Source organism: Maniola jurtina, chromosome 7 (assembly GCF_905333055.1).
Source record: "Maniola jurtina chromosome 7, ilManJurt1.1, whole genome shotgun sequence".
Classification (NCBI taxonomy): Eukaryota; Metazoa; Arthropoda; class Insecta; order Lepidoptera; family Nymphalidae; genus Maniola; species Maniola jurtina.
In genome coordinates, this window is record NC_060035.1 from 14,460,335 (window position 1) to 14,480,498 (window position 20,164).

Consider the following 20,164-nt stretch of genomic DNA (forward strand, 5'->3'; position numbering starts at 1 on the left):
ACCCTGTTCATAAGCCGCCATTTTTAAAGCACACTCGAAGGTGTCAAAAGGTGCGTAACCCCCATGAATGCATTGTAAAGGTGGATCGAGCACTCCTAATAGGTACCTAATAAAGAAAATACATACTTATCGCTATCCTACTTCGACTAACAAATAAGAGCGAGAGGTCAGACATCAGTGGTGTCCGATCTCTCGCTTTGCAGTCCTAGTTGGATAGGAAAAGTAGGTATTTGCTTCAAGTAGCTATTAGGGCTGAATGCTCTTTCTTTAAGCCGGGTCCATACGAGTGTAACGAGTAATAAGAATAAGAAGTGTTTATTTGTTTGAATATGGTATAATATACGAGTACATTGGTCTTAAATATTATGTGGAATCGCATATTCTGCCAAGCATGGCAACAAACATGTCAAATTATTATTAATTATTGCATTCACTATTTAAAATTTGTCATTCAAAAATTCATCAACATCATAATAACCTTTGTTTAATAAAAATTTAAATAAATAACATCTAAAAGAAGTAAGGCTCATTGCACAACTGTGTGACGGTAGATGGTTATGGATACGTATTGCCGCACAGTACTCATTCTTCGTATATAAAGCCAATCGTTGTGCTGGTATACAAATTTTATTTTTATGTCTACTGCTCGGTCTTAATGTAAGATTACTTGTAATTTAGCGTCAACAGTGTGGACGGCACACGAACTCAAAGCGAATTGGGTACGCGAATCTACTGCGAGCGCCTTTGTGTTCGCGCGAAAAACCGACAGCCGATGGATCAGCTCGAGCGCCGGAGCGAGCGTTATATGGAATGTTCGTAGTGCCGTCCACACGTAGAATTCGTGTTACATTACAGGTTACACTCGTCTGGACCCGGCTTTAGAGATTCATGGTAAACCCCGCGTCATATCTACCTATTTATGTAGTTTGTGTCGCTACACATTTCACATAAGGGTACGTGAATTTGTCGTGATTTATTAAAATACAATGTATAGATTTTGAGTTTCGCCTATTTGGAGTTTTATAATATCTGACTAGTAGGTATATGGAAATAAAAACAATTTTAAGAATTATTGTTGTTTTTATTACGCTCCATACACTCTAAGCTCGTTAAGAGTAATGTAGGCCAAGTTTGCCAAGTTAGAGGATTCAATATAATATGTAGGTAGATTTCTGCCGAATTTGACTAAAATCAGGACATTTCGACGTGAACACCATAACTTTACTCGAGAAATTTTCACTCTGTGGTTTTACTATTAACATGAGTTTTTCATGAATTGATGACTAGACATACAGCATTTTTTAAGAAGGATATTGCAATAAAATTCATTATGAGTCTTAACAATGTTGTTTATTATGAAAATGGACCATATCAAAAATTATCTCTCTGGAATATCACAATTACCTAAATTGTAATACAATACATATCATGATAATAACCAGTACATACAAGATCAAGCTACATTGCAGTCTAAGCAAGCCAGTCTTTTCTAAAAAATAATACAAAACCAATTTTTTCTTCACTACATAATGTAAAATATATGCGCTTAGATACGGTCGCCCTGTGTAGCGCCGCCTTGGTACGAGCCGCATTTTGTCAAAAGGCGCCGCCGCGACATCAAAGTCGCCGCGTGCGGCGGTACACCCGCAGGAGAATTTAGCGTCTACCTTCTCATAAAATTCTCTTTGCTACCTTACTTGTTTATTATTCACATTCTATTTTTATAATATAAAATCATTTAACAAACAGTACAAAATAATAAAATAAAAGCAAAATAATAAGTGCACCTGCGGGTGTACCGACACTGTTTAAGAGAACAGACTTTACTTTCTCTCGTACTTGTCTGGTTATTGGATAGAATTGATTGTAGGCACAGAAACGAATATTGGCGTCGAAACCGTCTCGGGCGTCGATTGGACGTCACGCCAATGTGCCTCGAGCCTAACAAAGAATTTTGTGTATTATAGTAGTAATCTAGCTATCCTCTTCTTCAATCTTCGGCGCTAGGTAGTAGCGAATATGGCCGATATCGGGAATGCGGTATTCGACTACTAGCGGCACGTCCGCCGACATCGACAGTTGAACCTGGAATGAGTTTACTTTTGATAAAAGTGCAACTACCTTCAAATAATTTTTACTACCGGTTTTTTTAACCCCCGACCCAAAAAGAGGGGTGTTATAAGTTTGACGTGTGTATCTGTGTATCTGTCTGTGGCATCGTAGCGCCTAAACGAATGAACCGATTTTAATTTAGTTTTTTTTGTTTGAAAGGTGGCTTGATCGAGAGTGTTCTTAGCTATAATCTAAAAAAATTGGTTCAGCCGTTTAAGAGTTATCAGCTCTTTTCTAGTTTTCTTGTAGAAAAGAAGGTTAGATAACCGTTAGGTTCATAATATTATGTCAATAGACAAATGTCAAGCTGTCAAGATGGACGTTGCCTAAATAGTTATAATACGTCCATGCTAAATACATAATTATTTATTTGAAAATGATGTTTTGGAAAACTCAAATACTTTGGATCGTCGGGGGTGTTATAAATTTTTAATTTACACTTGTTAAACACTAGTTTCTATTTTATTCGCCTCCACCCGCGTAAAATTCGGGCGAACTAAGTCTCAGCTTCCACTCAACCTATTATTAAAATTCGTTTACTTATAGTAAATTCGCTTTTAAAAGCGCCTTTAGTATAAAGACATTTATTTATATGCATTTTGTTTACTGCAGTAGTGATTACATACTCTTTGACTGCAGAAAGTATTAGCCAATAGACCTCAAAAAATGATGTTCTCAATTCAACTCGCGAATTTTACAAAATATAGATGCAAGCGGGAATATATTACCTGTGGAGTCAAGGAGGTGGCCTTAGTGAAGTAGTTAAGGTACTGGCATGCAAATGTGAGAGTCACTGGTTCGTCCATTTCGATGACGACTGCCTCCTCCTCTTTGTCTATGGACGCGGTTTGTGCCAATTTGACATTCGCCGAACCAATGTCGCCACTCGTCGAGAACTTTACACCTAAAGAAAAGTAAGATAATTTAAATGTAGGAAATGTTAGAAAGATTTTAATTTATAGCTTGCTTGACTGCAATTAGACCTGCTGGCAAGTGATGATGCAGCCTAAGATGAAGCGCACTTGCCTAGAAGATGCCTATTCAATGTTGATGATTTTCAACTTGCAATATATCTGTGGTCGTAAGGAAAAGGGGCATAAGTCAGATACGCGGCTACAGCTCGTTTCGCCAGTACGGGCCAAAGAAAGAAATTAGTCGAGACACCGTTTCTTAAAATCAAGATACCCTTTGAAATATACATTACATTGTGATTTAATTTATAGTTTTCTTTTGTAAATGAGCTCATATAATATATAATCCAATTATTTTTTAATTTATTATTATATATTTTAAATTAATGTGACTTGTGCCTCTTTTCTAAACCCAACTTCGGCTGCCAACCTTACGTTATACTAACTTAGGCCATTTTTTTAGTAAGTAGTTATTAATAAAAACGAACAAATTAAGATAATTTGTTTGTTATACTATTCATTTATTTGATAAAAATACTTATAATCTTAGATCACCGGATGTAACTGGTTCAAATCTCAATAATTGGAAGTATTTGTGTTATTAACACAGATTTTTACATGATTCTATGTTTATGTAAATTATTTTTAAAAGTGATGTTAACAAGAATTGCTGCAAACCAAAGGTTAATCTTTCATTGCTGAAGGTTTCTTTGTTTCTTCAATTTTCTAGATTAGCAAAATCTGCTTTTATTTGATGACTGTCAAGATGGTGTCTCTTTTTCAATGGGCTCTACTAATTTAATTATCATATGTATCGCGTCATAGGTATTACACGTGTCTAGAACTGGCTTTTGAATTTAAGACCAGTGCTCTTAAATATTTTGCCAAAGTGTAATCTGGAAACTGGATATGTCTTCTTTATACATTTCGTACCCACATAAATTGTTAAGTTCAAGCCTAATAGAAGATAGGTTTTGCCTGTGTGTCGTCGTGAATAATGAGATCTATAAGTTAGGTAAGTCATAAAGTAAGTAGCTTATGTGGTCAAGAATTAGTTATTCTTTTCTTCCGAAATTTTAGAAGGTGGAGTTGTAAGATCTAGTTTTGTCATTACTTGTAATAATGCCGGATATTTCAAAGAAGGATTTTTAATAACTGTCAAAACTGTCTAATTTGTCTGTCTCACAAAATGTCTGTTTGAAAGATTCTTATTTCAACTAAGACTTCTAAACTCCAGACAATCTAATCCCGAAATACATGGTCAATGTAATTGACATTTCTTCCAAAAATAAATTTTGTCCACTGATCGTTAAACGGACCTACAATCTTTTTAGGACCATGTGAAATCAGTTGTGCTAAATATAAAACTCTCTTATTGAAATCACTATGGTTTCAGATATCTGACTTTGCTGCTCAAAGGTAAATTTTATAAGCAGATTTCTTCCTGCAATCTGATTAATGTTTTACTCATAGATATGTGTTTTACTTTACTCGCACTAACTATTCTTCCTTTTTGGTTTATATAATGTATCCTCTGTTTCTTTTAAGTTTTATAATGGACCTTATATTGTTTATCTTCCTCTTTCTTTTGTTGTGAGTAAGATGAATCTAGAGAAATATATTTCTGAATTTACCGGTAATATACAAATTATACAACAAAAATATAGGAGTAGGGCGTAGGACTACGGACACGTTTTGACAACAAAAAATAACCAATAATATTGGCGTCACTCAGAAAAGCAGGTATTATTTAAATATTTTTATCGAATTATTGGAATGTTCTCTCAAAACCAACACAAAAAACACCAGGTTCAATGTGTAGAGGTTATCCGAGAGTTTTAATCTAAACAAACTAATGCCAAAATAAATAATTTAATTAGAGCGTGATTGCTATCACAACATCTAATTATCCAGTTCACAACCCAAATACCGAAAATATGCGATATCGCTCCGAATCTCAGAAGGAGACTGCACTAAAACCTTCAAAACACCCGTATTTATGCAAGTTCAATCTTGTCGGCCTCCTAGTAACAGATTGTATGACATCGAATGAGCGAAATATCGATTTTATCAAACTACCTGCATTAGATAAATTAATAATTTTTTATTATTTTTGACAACTCAAATCAATTTTTAAAAATAACCTTACAGTTCGGCCGTCCTGAATTTAACACGTCCTCGTGTTTCTAATTAATCATGTCATGTCAGTCGCGGGCTTCTTTGCCCTAAGTCAAATCCAAATCATGGGCTATCCTGCCCTCCGTCAAATCATTAAAACCTACCCTTGAACTGCCGAACTCTCAGTTTTAATATCAAATCAACAGTAAATCCAAACGACTAACTTCTCATTCGATGTATACGAAATCTGAACCACTTATTGCAAATTACTTTCCACTTCACAAAAGACTAAATTCTTTAAAAAAAACTTAATATTTTAAGCACCAAATTACCAAAACCACCGAACTCATTAAAAAAATTTATCAAATGTGGGTTGGTTCGAAAAAGATACCAAAGCGAAATTAAGACAACGTGAGACACGTCCCGCTTCTGAATTATTGGCGTCACTCAGAAAAGCAGGTATTATTTAAATATTTTTATCGAATTATTGGAATGTTCTCTCAAAACCAACACAAAAAACACCAGGTTCAATGTGTAGAGGTTATCCGAGAGTTTTAATCTAAACAAACTAATGCCAAAATAAATAATTTAATTAGAGCGTGATTGCTATCACAACATCTAATTATCCAGTTCACAACCCAAATACCGAAAATATGCGATATCGCTCCGAATCTCAGAAGGAGACTGCACTAAAACCTTCAAAACACCCGTATTTATGCAAGTTCAATCTTGTCGGCCTCCTAGTAACAGATTGTATGACATCGAATGAGCGAAATATCGATTTTATCAAACTACCTGCATTAGATAAATTAATAATTTTTTATTATTTTTGACAACTCAAATCAATTTTTAAAAATAACCTTACAATAAGTTATAACTAAACCGTTAACTAAGTAATAATGAATTAGAAAACTTATTACCTAGGTACTTAGGTACTTCCGAAGTGGTACAAAAGAATCCCTAACTGACTTAAATAAAACAATGGTGGTGGAATCTTGCGCAAAGGTCCAGGTGCCTAACAAACAGTGTTGTCCTATAATGGGATCGGTTACCTAACGGTTCGTTAGTAAAAATTGGCCCAAAAAAAACACCAAAACAATTAAACAGTGCAACTTCGGTCATTCATCATGAGCTTTTTTTGTTCTGAAACGCAACGATTTGAGAACTAAGTAGACATGATGCCATATTCCAAACCAAAAATTTTGCGAAACCTTGTTACAAGTAGGCATGATTTAAGTTGTGCCCCTATTCTTTGTTAAGAAGTGGTTAAGACAAACGATAATCGACTTGTGCCCAATTTTTGTTTAGTTTTTATTCTGGAATAAATAAAGTTTTCGTAAAACATGCCTTTTTCCCTTGAAGCTTGAAATAATATATTTAATTTGTGAGTTTTTGTAATTTTAGTGAAAAATGCGACTTGTGCCCCTTTTCCTTCCGACCACAGATATCTTAGTTACTATTAGCTTAGCTTAGTCAAGATGTCTGCCGTTCAATTCCCGTTAATTTTATTTACATAGAATATTTGAGACTCAATCATCATCATCATCGCGTGCCTTCTTCGAAACGAAGTTTGGCGATCATCATACGAAAAGCTTCTTTAGTAAAAGCCGCCTCTTTCAACTTCGGGTAACTAAGCCCTGTCCACCCCCTTATATCGTCTAACCATTTGCGTCTTTGGCGACCTTGAGCTCTTTTGCCTGCAATTCTCTCTTCCAAAACTAATCTTGGGAATGAGAATTGTCCTCCTCTCTGTAAATGCCCAAAGAAAGCGAGCTTCCTTCGCATGATGGTGAACATGAGTTCTCTCTCTTTGTGGACCAATTCCAGTACCTTGTTCTGTGTAAAGTTGTTCCAGGTTATCTTGAGCATTTTCCTGTAAATCCACATTTCGAAAGCTTGCAGGCGGTTAGTTGCTTCCTTTTTGAGAACCCAAGTTTCACAACCATACAAGAGGGTGGACCAGGCATAGCACTCTACAGGGCGGCATCTCAGCTCAAGCTGTACTTTGGTGCTGCAGAGGATCTTGGACATCTTGTGGGTGACTTTGGCTTGGCTAATACGGCACTCAATAATTACCTTCTTTTGTGCAGGATATGACCATAGAATCGCCGAACTGTGAGAGATCGCGGCAAATCCTTGCAAACTCCACGCTCGGCATACGGATTGTGCAGCTGTATTCAGTCTCTGGGATACCTGCAAATTTTATTTTATATTATAAAAAGAATATTAGGCATTTTAAAACACACATAATTCTGAAAAGTTAGAGGTGAATGCTTCAAATCATGGACTAGGAGGCAGACATTTTAATCAATAGGGTATTACCGCTTTTACCACAGTAAAAAAAATCTGTAGAGACTTAAACAGCAGGTCTGTATAAAACAAAGTAGAAACTAACCTTGTAACCTTGTTTTAAGGTTATTTTTGTATTTGCATGCCATTATATGGCTATTTGTGGTGATACTATAAGAATTGTAACATGTGTACACACACTCACATTTATACAAATAAATAATTTTGAATTTGAACTAACCTAAGTGCTCTAAATCCAAGTTTGTGAGTTTCATCTCATAATCGGACACCTTTTCCTGGTTGGGGCTCTCAAACACAAATGTGACAGTATCTGCATTGTCCTGCGCTTTCATCGTCACTGTGTCCTTGTCGCCCGCACACTTCAAAATTTTAGACATACTGAAACATCAAAACCATGAGTAATCTTCTTGATCTATTTTTATAGCCGCAGGTTGTGTCTGCAATTGTTTTTGTAACACTGTTAACTAAAATGAAGGATTTTTGAAAAATCTTCAATAAAGAAACTGCACCCTCACAAAGCTGTGGATATTTTAAATAACAAAAATTTATTTGATACAATTTTCACATACCTTCCTAAATTCATGCCCATTGATATATTCCTATCACACCTGTACTTATCAAACCCATCCGCTCTGAGGGTTAGGGACACCAGCGACACGTGCGAGTTGTCCATAGCCTGGAAGAATTATACCACTCTTAAATGGACAGTTTATGGATAGATGAGAAAGGCAGAAGAGTGTGAGTGTGGCGATGGGCTCTGCGGAAGGCCCATATTCAGCTGTGGACTTAAACAGGCTGATTAATTGATTTATATTCCTTTTTTTCTCACACCAAATAGGAACATCCTGATAATTTGCGCTGATCTATCTAAAGAACTACCTGTACACATTTTAAACTTCAAGACATTCTATATTATTGGCAAAGTCACCTTCAGTAATAAATATTGAAACTTAATATAAACATTTATTGTAGTATGTTGACATTTAGCAAGATGAGACAGTAAATATTTTAAAAAAAACCAATTTCTAATGAATAATGTGTATTCTCCTTCAAGTAATGAATGATAAGCAAAGCAAAATAAAAATGGTCTTATAAGAATTGAATTAAAATTACCTGCAATTGTATTCCATTATCATCACAGTCAAATGCGGCCTGTGTGAGGAGGTCCTTAATCGCTTCCAGGACTTTCTTCAGGATGGAACTTCGGAGTAGGCGCGCTTCAAACATTTTGACCTATCCAACAAAAAGTGACTCATTTCAACATTTATGCGTACACAATGGATTTACTGTGCCTCAAACTCATATTTATACTTTAGATTGTAATGATTTAAGCTTTGATTCATCGGAATTGATCTCAAAACTTGACTGAACAATTTAATTGGTAGGTCGATTAAGGTTAGTTTGACACTCGTACACGCTCGAAAAATCAAATATTAAAGATTTTATTACAAATTATAAGGTAAAATACTTACAGATTTGTTTGTTTTATCCTAAAAATAAAGTTAAAACAAGAATTTACGAGTAACTAATAACGTTAACGTTGCTGACCTCTATAAAATGACAGCAAGCCGGCATCAGCGGGAAAAAATAGCGCGAAAATCACAAACGTCAAAAGTTAAATTTTTTCGTTCAGAAACACTCGGAAACAAATTCTACTGTCTTTGGTCATTACGGAAACTAGAGGTTGCTAGCTAGCGATTTCATAACTAATCGGCGGATGGAGTTTGCTCTATTGGCTTTTCTATTCGAAGACCAAACATAAGGCCTTCTATAATATTATAATCTAATATTATATGCCTTTTTAGTCTAAATCAAGAGTAGGTCATGGAGCAACTGTTTACAAAGTATTTTCCTAAAAAATGCATTGGATGATGAATTTTGAACTTATGTATGGTGGTAACTGTTTTATACACAAGAATTTCCGATTCATCATAAATCCTTTGCAGCCTGTAGCAGTATGGGTACTACAGGAAAAATTAATTAAAATCCAAACATCAGTCTTAAAAGCATATATTAATTATTATTTTTTATACAAAACATCAAATAGAATAAAAAATTACTTATATACTATTTATTTAATTTATTAAAACATTACTTGCATCCACCAGTTCACACCAACTTGTGACCAATTCTTTTTATAATTCTACCACTTGATCCTGAGCTGGGTAAGGTGGCAACGTTAGATTATATTTCTTTACAATCCCAGGAGGCAAGAACCTACCACCTAGAAAATGCTTTACATTTTTTAATATTTCTGGTTTGGCACACAGCTTAGGAGCAGATAGTGAAATTAGGAGTGCAGGTTTCAGGGAGTTCTCTGAATCTGGGCCTGTCTCCACATGCCATCCACTAGGGATGTCAACACTAAAAAAAAAAAAACAAAATTGTTAGATATAAAACAGCAATGTGGTCTGCGACTGATAGAAAAAACAGCCTAAACTGGTAGAATTAGAGATTTGTAATTTGGAAAAAATATTCCTAATAATAGTATTTATTTGAATACCAGGGATTTAGTAAATTCCACTGGGATTTTCGAAAACTAATAAGTTAAATATAATCATGGGGATTCAAAGTAGCAAAGGTAGTGAATGCATGATCTAGACACAGTTAACTATAACTTTTGTACACAAAAACCAAACCAAATTGTTTCACAGGACTATTTAAACCACATCCTTATAGAATTCCGCCTGGTTATTTTTACTAAAAAAAACATGAAAATTGTTAGCTTTTGCATGATATTTCCTTTCTTACCTACACACTGGCAATCCTGAAACGATTAATGCATCTAAAGCAGGTTTTAATGCATCTCTGACTGGTGGTTTGAAACTAAAACCGAACAGAGCATCCAGCAAAACATTATAATCATTTTTAAGCTCTTCAGGTGGTGGCAAATCATTTATGACGTTTACACCAAATCTTTCACATTGCAAAAGGAGATTTTCATAAAGAGGTTTTGGTGTCCTCTTTGGGTAATATACGGCTACAGAGTAACCAAATAGAGTCATGTGTCTAGCTGCTACTAATCCATCTCCGCCATTATTACCAGGCCCACAAATAATCAGAGCTGATTTATGTCTGAAAGGAAAAATATAATAATGTATGTATGTATGCATATACTTTATTGCACCACAAAGCACAAATGAGGTTACAACAAAAAAAAATCTTAACTTAAAATCTAGGTACAAAAAAGTGGTGTTATTGCCTTTTAACTAATGGATGTAATGTATGCATAGCAAATATCAAGGTAAGTTTTAGTTTTAATATAGTTAGGTAAAGGCCAGAATTGGGCGATAGGCTATTTTTAACCCGGAAAAACCAAGAGGATCCATGGGATTTTCAAAAATCTAAATCCATGGGGACAAAGCCTCGAGCAGTATCTAGTACCTGATAAATAAAATTCTTACGTTGAAGCAGGAAAAACACGGGCAACCGCAGTAGCCACACTCAACCCTGCTAGCTCCATAAGCTGGTCAACACTAAACTTGTACTCATTGAATAACTCTTGATCCAAAGCTGCAGCATTTTCTTGACTCAAATAGTTTAGCTGCTTATCTGTACTGTAGTTACAGTTCCCACTGCATGCCATGACGTTGTAGCTGCAAATATTGGCTAATCGCAACTGCAAATAGAGATATTTTAATATATAACATAATTTGATCACCGGTAAGTTAGATATCGACCGAAATCTTTAGTTTAAAATAGGTTACCACTAACGCACTTCCTAAGAACCTGTGAAATAACATTTAAACTTATTTTCAGTGGATAAATGAACCAAACTTATTTGCATAAGACCTAAGCCACAGTTCATGAACAAAACAGCCCAAAACCAGTATAACCATTAGACCAAACCAAATCAAAACATCGAAAGGATGCCAAAAGGTCAAGTCAAGGCACAGCACAGAGTAATTTATAGGGTCAAGGTCAAACTGGTATAGAGAACACAAATTCGTAATTAAATCATAAAAATATTTACATTTTGTACACGCGAACTGGACCTATTGAAATAATGATAGTTATACAATTTTGCTCTAATTATAATATGAAATATCAGAATTTAGAAAATTCGATTCATCCGCATATCCGTCACAAAGGATATTGACTTATTGACATAGTTTCAGAACGCATCCAATTTTTTGCAATGACATTGACAACTACCTACTCAACTGTGACATCCGTCATAAAAATGGCCGCGCTTCGAGTGTTTAGTCGTAATATACCGTATTTACGACAACAATTTTCAGCTTTACTAGGGAACACATCGCCAACAGTTAAATTTATTTGTGTCGTAGTGGTCATAGGGTACATTTTGTCATTTTCTGAAGATGTGGTTAATGTGCTCAGCGTTACACCAGGATACTTGTTACCTCCTTCGTTTCAACTTTGGTCCACTTTCACGTTCTGGTTTCTCGAGATACATTTGTGGGAGGTGATTATTGACATTGTGACGGTCGGTTTGTGCGGAAAGTTGATAGAGCCATTATGGGGTCAAATAGAAATGATGAAGTTTTTCTTCCTAACGAACATTGGTGTCGCATTTCTAACGACATTTTACTACTTAGTGATATATGCTTGGACCCAGGATACGTCTCTCTTATTCGACATTCACGTCCACGGACTTGCCGGCTACCTGGCTGCTGTGAGTGTGGCCGTTAAACAGATTATGCCAGATCATCTGTTGATTAAAACACCATTGGGTGAGTGTTATAGGTCTATGCATTGGGTATGATTACTTTTTAATTGCTATTCATCTATTCAATCATCTGTAAAACTCTGCTTTTTTGCCTTCAAAGCACATTACAATCTTAATTTAGTAGTTTCTATTCATATTCATAATCTATTTTTTTAACCCCCAACCCAAAAAGAGGGGTGTTATAAGTTTGACATGTGTATCTGTTTATCTGTCTGTAGCTCCTAAACTAATGAACCGATTTAATTTTTTTTTTTTGTTTGAAAGGTGGCTTGATCGAGAGTGTTCTTATATATTATCCAAGAAAATTGGTTCAGCCATTTGAAAGTTATCAGCTCTTTTCTAGTTACTGTAACCTCTGTGTGTCTGTGTGTGTACTTGTCGGGGGTGTTCTTCTCTCTGGCCTGGTTTCCACACTTATACGTTTTGTCGGGGGTGTTATAAATTTTTAATTTACACTTGTTAAACTTGTATTGCCCTGGTATAATTTGTACAATTAATTTCTATTCTTTACTACTAATTTGTTTGATGATTAATTTGCAGGTAAATTAACAAACAGATCGCTCCCACTTCTGATACTGATAGCAGCGATCATACTCTGGGCTGTAGGTGCCCTAGAAGGTACTTATCCTTGCATGTGGGGGAGTGGGACACTGCTGTCATGGATATACTTGAGGTTCTGGCAGCGTCACAGCAGTGGCTCTCGAGGGGACATGGCTGACAATTTTAGTTTTGATAAGTGAGTATAAATAAGAGTTGGAGCTTTGATAGCTCAACATTTGAGGAGCGGACTGAATTCCGAAAGGTAGGCGGTTCAAACCCCACCCGTTGCAATATTGTCATACCCACTCTGGGCACAAGCTTTACACTTTATTGGAGGGGAAAGGGGAGTATTAGGCATGATTAGCATGGCTAACATTCCTTTCAAAAATATATTGATACCACTTCTGGTACTTACCTACAGAAGAAATTGCACAAGTTGTGACATAGTATTTGTTGGACTATTAATTTTTGAATTTTTATCATGAAGGCAGTGCAGGACCTGCACTGCAGGTCCATGTATATTTATTTACATACTAGCTGATGCCCCTGACTTGATCTGTGTGGATTTAGGTTTGTAAAAAGCCTGTGGGAAATCCTTTATTTTTCAAGGTAAAAAAGTAGCCTGTCACTCTTATCTATACTAATAAATAAAATTGGAGTGTCTGTCTGTAATTTCGAAATAACTACCTCATATTAAGCTCATATGGTTATTTGAATGATACCATAACTGAATCACACGTTTTTAAAATTTTTGTCTGTCTGTCTGTCTGTTTGAAAAGGCTAATCTTTGGAACGGCTGAACCGATTTTGACGGAACTTTCACAGGCAAGTAGAGGATTGACCAGGGCGTAAAATAGGCTACTTTTTTAACCGACTTTTAAAAAGGGAGTTGTGTTTTTCTACCTATGTACACCGAAATCTCCGAGATTTCTGAACCGATTTGCGTCATTTCTTTTTTAATCGATAGAGGAACTTTGCGACATTGTTTCATAAAAAATTTGGAGTCCAACTCCTCAATCCTGATGCTGCAGGGGATCTGACCAATCCACGCGGGCGAAGCTGCGGGCATCAGCTAGTTAGATATACTCATGCAAAAAAAATCACATCAATCTGTTATAGTAGTACCTGGCTGGGAGCTAAAAGCCATAAAAGATAACTAATTAGGTAAAATATTCCAAAAGATCATAAGTAGGTACGTACGCCTTCAAAACGCTAACTTAACTGTTTATGTTAAGGTTCAAAGTCGTCATTAATAATTACAACAGATTTACTAAACATTTGACAACAGGGTTGCAACAAGCGACCGGAACTCGGAACTCGGGAAATCCCGATCAGTCCTTCTTTAGAACTGATAAAATAACCACGCGTGTACACCTTCCTAAACCTAAATTAAAAATTATTATGTTTATGTTTTTATTTGGTTCATTATTATTAAAAGTAGTGTGCCTTATGTGCAATTATAATAATTTAAAAAATACACCTATTTGACAACCCTACCCAGCCGTGGAATTTCTTTGTTTGCGGGAAAGATAACAAATTTTTAGCTTTGAACTAGTAGTCATTAGGTTGAGTTTTACTCGCACGCATTAGGACTTATGACTGTTCAAAATATAAAACACTATTGTTAAAAAGTTTTATTGCTATTTAGCTCTTAAGGGCCGGTACAACTATACTCTGTTGCAACATACTTGAAGTAGGAATCAACAAATAAACAAAATCAAGCTGTTCAAATAGAACAAAATTTAATTTTTTCAATACATGCTAGAGATAATTACCTGGAACTTAATATAGCTGTTTCTGAACTGTGCTAACATTTTAATGAATTGATTATTCTTTGCAGTTTCTTCCCAACGGTCCTGCAGCCAGTAGTGAGGGGCATAGTGGGCCCCGTGCACCGCTGCTGCGTGCGCATCGGCGTGTGCAGCGCGCGGCCGCGTCGCGTGCACCTGGCGCTCAACCCGCGCGGCCTCACCATCTCCATGCCCGGCGTCGAGCCGCAAGACATGGAGCGGCGACGGTAACTATACACTTCCTCATTACTGCAGGTTCATCATCATCATCAGCCTGTGGACGTCCACTATTGGACATAGGCCTTCCCTATAGAGCGCCACCACACCCGGTCCTCAGCCTTCCTCATCCAGCCACTTCTCGCCAGCCGCTTTATATCGTCGGTCCATCGTGCTGGAGGTGGTGGATTACTGCAGGTTATGCTGTGGAAATTATATACTTCATAAAACTGGTTATGGTAAAAAAGTACATGAAGTATGAATCAGACTCCCACATAAAAAGTTCCCTACCATCGTACAAGATATAAGTTTTATGTGCAACGCTGCAAGTTAATGATGAACAGCGCCATCTTTATGTGATTTAGTAAACTAATTATTTGCAAACATTTTTTTTAATGTAACAACAAATTTATTGTTTTTTAATTTTTTCGTTTACTTGTGCAATAAGACATTACCTACCTGCCGAATTTCATGATTGTAAGTCAATGGGAAGTACATATAGGTTTTGATCCACTTTTCTTGACAGATAGACAACAAAGTGATCTTATAAGGGTTCCTTTTAACTTTTTAATGTACAGAACCCTAAAAATACTACTCCCTCATCATTGTAGAACCAACCAGTGAGTTTTGTAAAAATCTCAAGGGTTTTTGTTGAAGTCAGGTTTGATTTTGAGGTACAGCTCAATCAATACACATTTTTTAGGTGTTTTACCCTATTGATCTCTCCAATTTGACTCAGCAATGGTAATATTAATTGAAGAATGAGTAATGATGTTTAACTCTGTCAAAATCAATTACATGAGTCAATTTACGCACATTGATTAACATACAAACATTAATTGTTTCATACTTATTATGATAAGATTAAGGACAGTGAGTCAGCGAAGTCAAACTTAATTGATATAATTTCCTAATTGGCACACATATTTGACCATGATTTCTTACAAGAATTTTTTTGATAAGGTATGAATAAACAAGATAGTAAAAATTTACGATAAGAAATGGTGTGACTGTTTGATGTCTAAGGTGCATTGCCGTTTTGCAAATGAAAGGTTCTAGGAAGACTTTCGAAATTAACATATCATTTAGGCAAACTTTTCTAGGTATTCTCATGTCTGATCTGGATCCTTGGTTCTCTAACATTATAAATATGCCTGAAATTTATGACTAGATAAGATCTAGGTTGAAGCACCCTTGCCTATTCACTTTTTGCTTTGAAGGGTACTTAAGTTAGAAGTACCAGGGAATGCAACGCCACAGCGACATTCCACAGTTCACACCTTAGCAGTATATCAGATATGTCCAGCAGAAACGTTTCATACAATAGATTGGACGTCAACCACATAAGAATGCCAACGGCCGAGGCTTACAATTTTTCGCTTTTCTGATGTAGAATATTGATTTGATAAAAAATGATTGTTACAGTCAAATAGCTCTCAAGGCACTAAGCGAGAGATTATCCAAGACGTCCGAACAAACTCGTCAAAAGAACCTATCGACCAAAGTCAACATGGAAGCAGTCAGAAAGATGCAGTCCCCACACGTGATACCGCAGTTCCCGACAGAGGGCGAGCCTAGTCAACCCACGGCCCCTGCAGAGGCCACCCTGGTGGACATAACCACTGAGCCACCACCCCCTATAACGAAGACTTCATGATCGTAGGCAGTTGGTTAGATTAGTTTAACATTATGAAAACATGTGAAATTCCGACCATACACCTTATGACACCAGTATTGTGGCTAATTCTGTTGTACATAATCTCTAAACTAAATTGACAGGTCTTTCAGCATTCTGTAAGTAATAATACGAAAGGGATAGCAATGCATTTATGGCCGAAATTATTAATCAATCCATCTTTTATCAGTTGATAAGTTTCATAGCAATGTTAATCAGCAAAAATACGATATAATGCGTAAAAAATGACGTCTCACGCGCCATTTTAACTTTTTTTTTTGTATCAAATGTCATGTCCAAAGTACGATTTTAGTCCTTATTTCAAAGACCGTACTTTTGCCATAACAGTTTACCCATAGAGTTAAAACTAGTGTTTTGCTCGGTGCGCGAGCTGCTAAAGCAGCTCACGTGACGTGGTTAGGTTTATGAGTTGTATTAAACCGATTTTTTTTATTAAGATACACAAATTACCCCGAAAACCCCATAAAACGACACCTATATCAATTTTTTTTCTTAAAAAGTGCACGCCCGCCATCTTGGATTTCAAAATAAATGTCGTTATCAAAATCAGCACCCTGGGAAACTCTGCATACGACATCCATATCATTTTTTGTAAAAACGGGGTAGTTGAGGTTAATAAAGTAGGGTGCGTGGGTGCGCGGACCACTAAAGTGGTCCGCGAGCATGCAGAGTTTGTTCCACCGAGTAGACCTTCGGACCCTGATCATCTTTTGCCAAGAAACCACTCTTCCATCTTTTATAGCCTCCGAGATAGACACAGACGAAATTTGTACGGCGGCCATTTTGTTTTTCCAAAATTTTCCACTTTTTCTATTAATCGTTTAGTACATTCTTCAAAGATTGCGAGTTTCAACGAAATCGGTTGGAAAACAAAAGAGTTGCAAAAATCATATAGGCCGCCATCTTGTTTTTCTGAAATGTCATAATTTTCCCCTACTCATATCGCGCATCCGAACATATCTCCCAAACATCAATGTATCGTTTTCCGTCTCTTTCTAGGAGAATGAGACATTCATAATCGCCATACAAAATGTATGGAAAAATAAATTCCGCCATTTTGAATTTTTTTTCTATTCATCGAGTAGACCTTCGGACCCTGATCATCTCTTGCCAAGAAACCACACTTCCATCTTTTATACCCTCCGAGCTGGACACCGGTGAAATTTGTATGGCGGCCATCTTTTTTTCGCCATTTTGAATTTTTTTTCAGCTTTTTGGCAATTGGATGACGTCATGAATGACATTTGCTCGAGCACCCCTCACCTATCTTCAATACCTTAAGCGGGGCCTTCACCCGTCTCCGATATCCTCAATCATCAGCTTTCTCCATAATTTTGGCTTACTAAGTTTTTGTTTTCTATACGACACCATCAGTGAAAAAAAAATTTTTCATACAAAATTTTACAGGAGTTTCTTAGTTGAAAATCTCGAAAATCTCCCCAAAACTGGCAACACCGGTTGCATATCTCCATACTGCCAGCCGAGATACACAATCGATTCATACATACTGACTTTCCAAAATGTTGCCAACTGCCTCAAAAACGTGATCAAAATTTCGAAAAATTAAAAAAAATACAAAATGGCCGCCAACTCGTTTCACAGAAAGATTTTACACGGTTTCATAATTTTCCTATTAACTACAGGATATACCGCTCCCGATGACGTTTCAATCTTGCCTCTCGCTCGCACCCACGCGAAAGGGGATACCGTGAAAAAGACCGTGTCGAAAATCACTTTTACTTTGATAAATTCCAGTGTTGCCAGTCTCTGGTAACAAAAGTACCTAAATGTCATTTGCACGAGCAAAACACATAATCGCTCATACTCGGATTTTGCGAAAAGTCCGTATTTCGATTTTTTACAATTTCCCGAAAATCTTGAAATTTCCCTAAAAATGGGGTAATTTTTTTCCTCCAATCTATACCTCGAGCCTATACGTACAATCGCTTCATGGAAACCAAAACGGTCCGATGTTGCCAACTTTGAGATATTTAACTTTTAAAATTGCGTTTTTTCGTACCTCTAACATAATGACCGCCACGACAGCCGCCATCTTGAATTTTTAAAAATTACTCCCATTTTGTCAAAATAGAGGATAATCGTCGGCGAAACCAAAAAAAAATATTATCCTCGATTACCCCGTCTCGGATCTGTGGCGCCGCGGTTCGGGGTCGAAAAATCAAAATTTTCAAAACGCTGCGGCTCGGCCGCCATCTTGTTTTTCCAATTTTTTCTACATTTTCTATTAACCGTTTACTACTTTCTTTAAAGATTGCAAAACTCAACGAAATCGGTTGGAAAACAACGGAGCTGCAAAAATCATCTCGGCCGCCATCTTGTTTTTCTGAAATGTCATAATTTTTCCCCAGAGGGTTCCCGAAACCGAACACAATTCCCCTACATCATTATATCATTTTCCGTCTCTTTCTAGGAGAACAATTATGTCAATGAGTCAGTCAGTGAGTCAGTGGTAATCGAGCTATATATAGTATAAACTAGTGTTTTGCTCGGTGCGCGAGCTGCTAAAGCAGCTCGCGTGACGTGGTAAGGTTAACTTTATTATATAAAACCAAATTGATTTATTAAGATAATTCACCCCGAAAAACCCCATAAAATGACAGGCATTTCTATTTTTTTGTAGAAAATGTAAGTCCACCATCTTGGATTTGAAAATAAATGTCATTATCAAAATCAGCACCCTGGAAAACCCTGAAAACGACATCCATATTACTTTTTGTAGATTAGGATAATAATTTAGTAGGGTGCGTGGGTGCGCGGACCACTAAAGTGGTCCGCGAGCATGCAGAGTTTGTTCCACCGAGTAGTCCTTCGGACCCTGATCATCTTTTGCCAAGAAACCACTCTTCCATCTTTTATAGCCTCCGAGATAGACATCGACGAAATTTATACGGCGGCCATCTTGTTTTTCCAAAATTTTCCACTTTTTCTATTAATCATTTACTACATTCTTCAAAGATTGCGAGTTTCAACGAAATCGGTTGGAAAACAAAAGAGTTGTAAAAATCATATAGGCCGCCATCTTGTTTTTCTGAAATGTCATAATTTTCCCCTACTCATATCACGCATCCAAACATATCTTCCATACATCAATGTATCGTTTTCCGTCTCTTTCTAGGAGAATGAGACATTCATAATCGCCATACAAAATGTATGGAAAAATAAATTCCGCCATTTTGAATTTTTTTTCTATTCATCGAGTAGACCTTCGGATCCTGATCATCTCTTGCCAAGAAACCTCACTTCCATCTTTTATACCCTCCGAGCTTGACACCAGCGAAATTTGTATGGCGGCCATCTTTTCTTCGCCATTTTGAATTTTTTTCCAGCTTTTTGGCAATTGGATGACGTCATGAATGACATTTGCTCGAGCACCCCCCACCTATCTTCAATACCTTAAGCGGGCCCTTCACCCGTCTCCGATATCCTCAATCATCAGCTCTCTCCATAATTTTGGCTTACTAAGTTTTTGTTTTCTATATAACACCATCAGTGAAAAAAAAAATTTTCATACAAAATTTTACAGGAGTTTCTTAGTTGAAAATCTCGAAAATCTCCCCAAAACTGGCAACACCGGTTGCATATCTCCATACTGCCAGCCGAGATACACAATCGATTCATACATACTGACTTTCCAAAATGTTGCCAACTGCCTCAAAAACGTGATCAAAATTTCGAAAAATTAAAAAAAATACAAAATGGCCGCCAACTCGTTTCACAGAAAGATTTTACACGGTTTCATAATTTTCCTATTAACTACAGG

At 36.5% G+C, this 20,164-nt stretch overlaps 3 protein-coding genes across 6 annotated transcripts; 1 reads left to right on the forward strand and 2 right to left on the reverse strand.

Annotated features, from left to right (window-relative positions):
• Window positions 1–1,590: 1,590 nt before the first annotated feature.
• Window positions 1,591–9,059, reverse strand: LOC123866836 (proliferating cell nuclear antigen). The gene is made up of 7 exons (XM_045908546.1): window positions 8,924–9,059; window positions 8,565–8,684; window positions 8,021–8,127; window positions 7,672–7,829; window positions 7,218–7,334; window positions 2,841–3,016; window positions 1,591–2,085 (listed from the first exon to the last, which is right to left on the reverse strand). The coding sequence occupies exons 2-7, from the start codon at window positions 8,676–8,678 to the stop codon at window positions 1,975–1,977; spliced, it is 783 nt and encodes a 260-aa protein (XP_045764502.1). The 5' UTR covers window positions 8,679–8,684; window positions 8,924–9,059; the 3' UTR covers window positions 1,591–1,974.
• A 386-nt stretch (window positions 9,060–9,445) lies between these two features.
• On the reverse strand, window positions 9,446–11,549 carry LOC123866834 (NAD(P)H-hydrate epimerase). 4 transcript variants are annotated; one of them, XM_045908545.1, is made up of 4 exons: window positions 11,425–11,549; window positions 10,856–11,070; window positions 10,203–10,526; window positions 9,446–9,815 (listed from the first exon to the last, which is right to left on the reverse strand). In XM_045908545.1, exons 2-4 carry the CDS (start codon window positions 11,035–11,037, stop codon window positions 9,587–9,589), a joined length of 735 nt encoding a protein of 244 aa, XP_045764501.1. In that variant the 5' UTR covers window positions 11,038–11,070; window positions 11,425–11,549; the 3' UTR covers window positions 9,446–9,586. The 4 variants fall into 4 exon arrangements, with proteins under 4 accessions (XP_045764501.1, XP_045764498.1, XP_045764499.1 ...); XM_045908542.1 differs by lacking the exon at window positions 11,425–11,549 and adding an exon at window positions 11,159–11,389; XM_045908543.1 differs by lacking the exon at window positions 11,425–11,549 and adding an exon at window positions 11,288–11,388.
• Window positions 11,550–11,604: 55 nt separating this feature from the next.
• LOC123866831 (transmembrane protein 115) lies at window positions 11,605–16,719 on the forward strand. The gene is made up of 4 exons (XM_045908538.1): window positions 11,605–12,145; window positions 12,682–12,877; window positions 14,522–14,698; window positions 16,113–16,719. The coding sequence occupies exons 1-4, from the start codon at window positions 11,635–11,637 to the stop codon at window positions 16,342–16,344; spliced, it is 1,116 nt and encodes a 371-aa protein (XP_045764494.1). The 5' UTR covers window positions 11,605–11,634; the 3' UTR covers window positions 16,345–16,719.
• The last annotated feature ends 3,445 nt before the right edge of the window (window positions 16,720–20,164 follow it).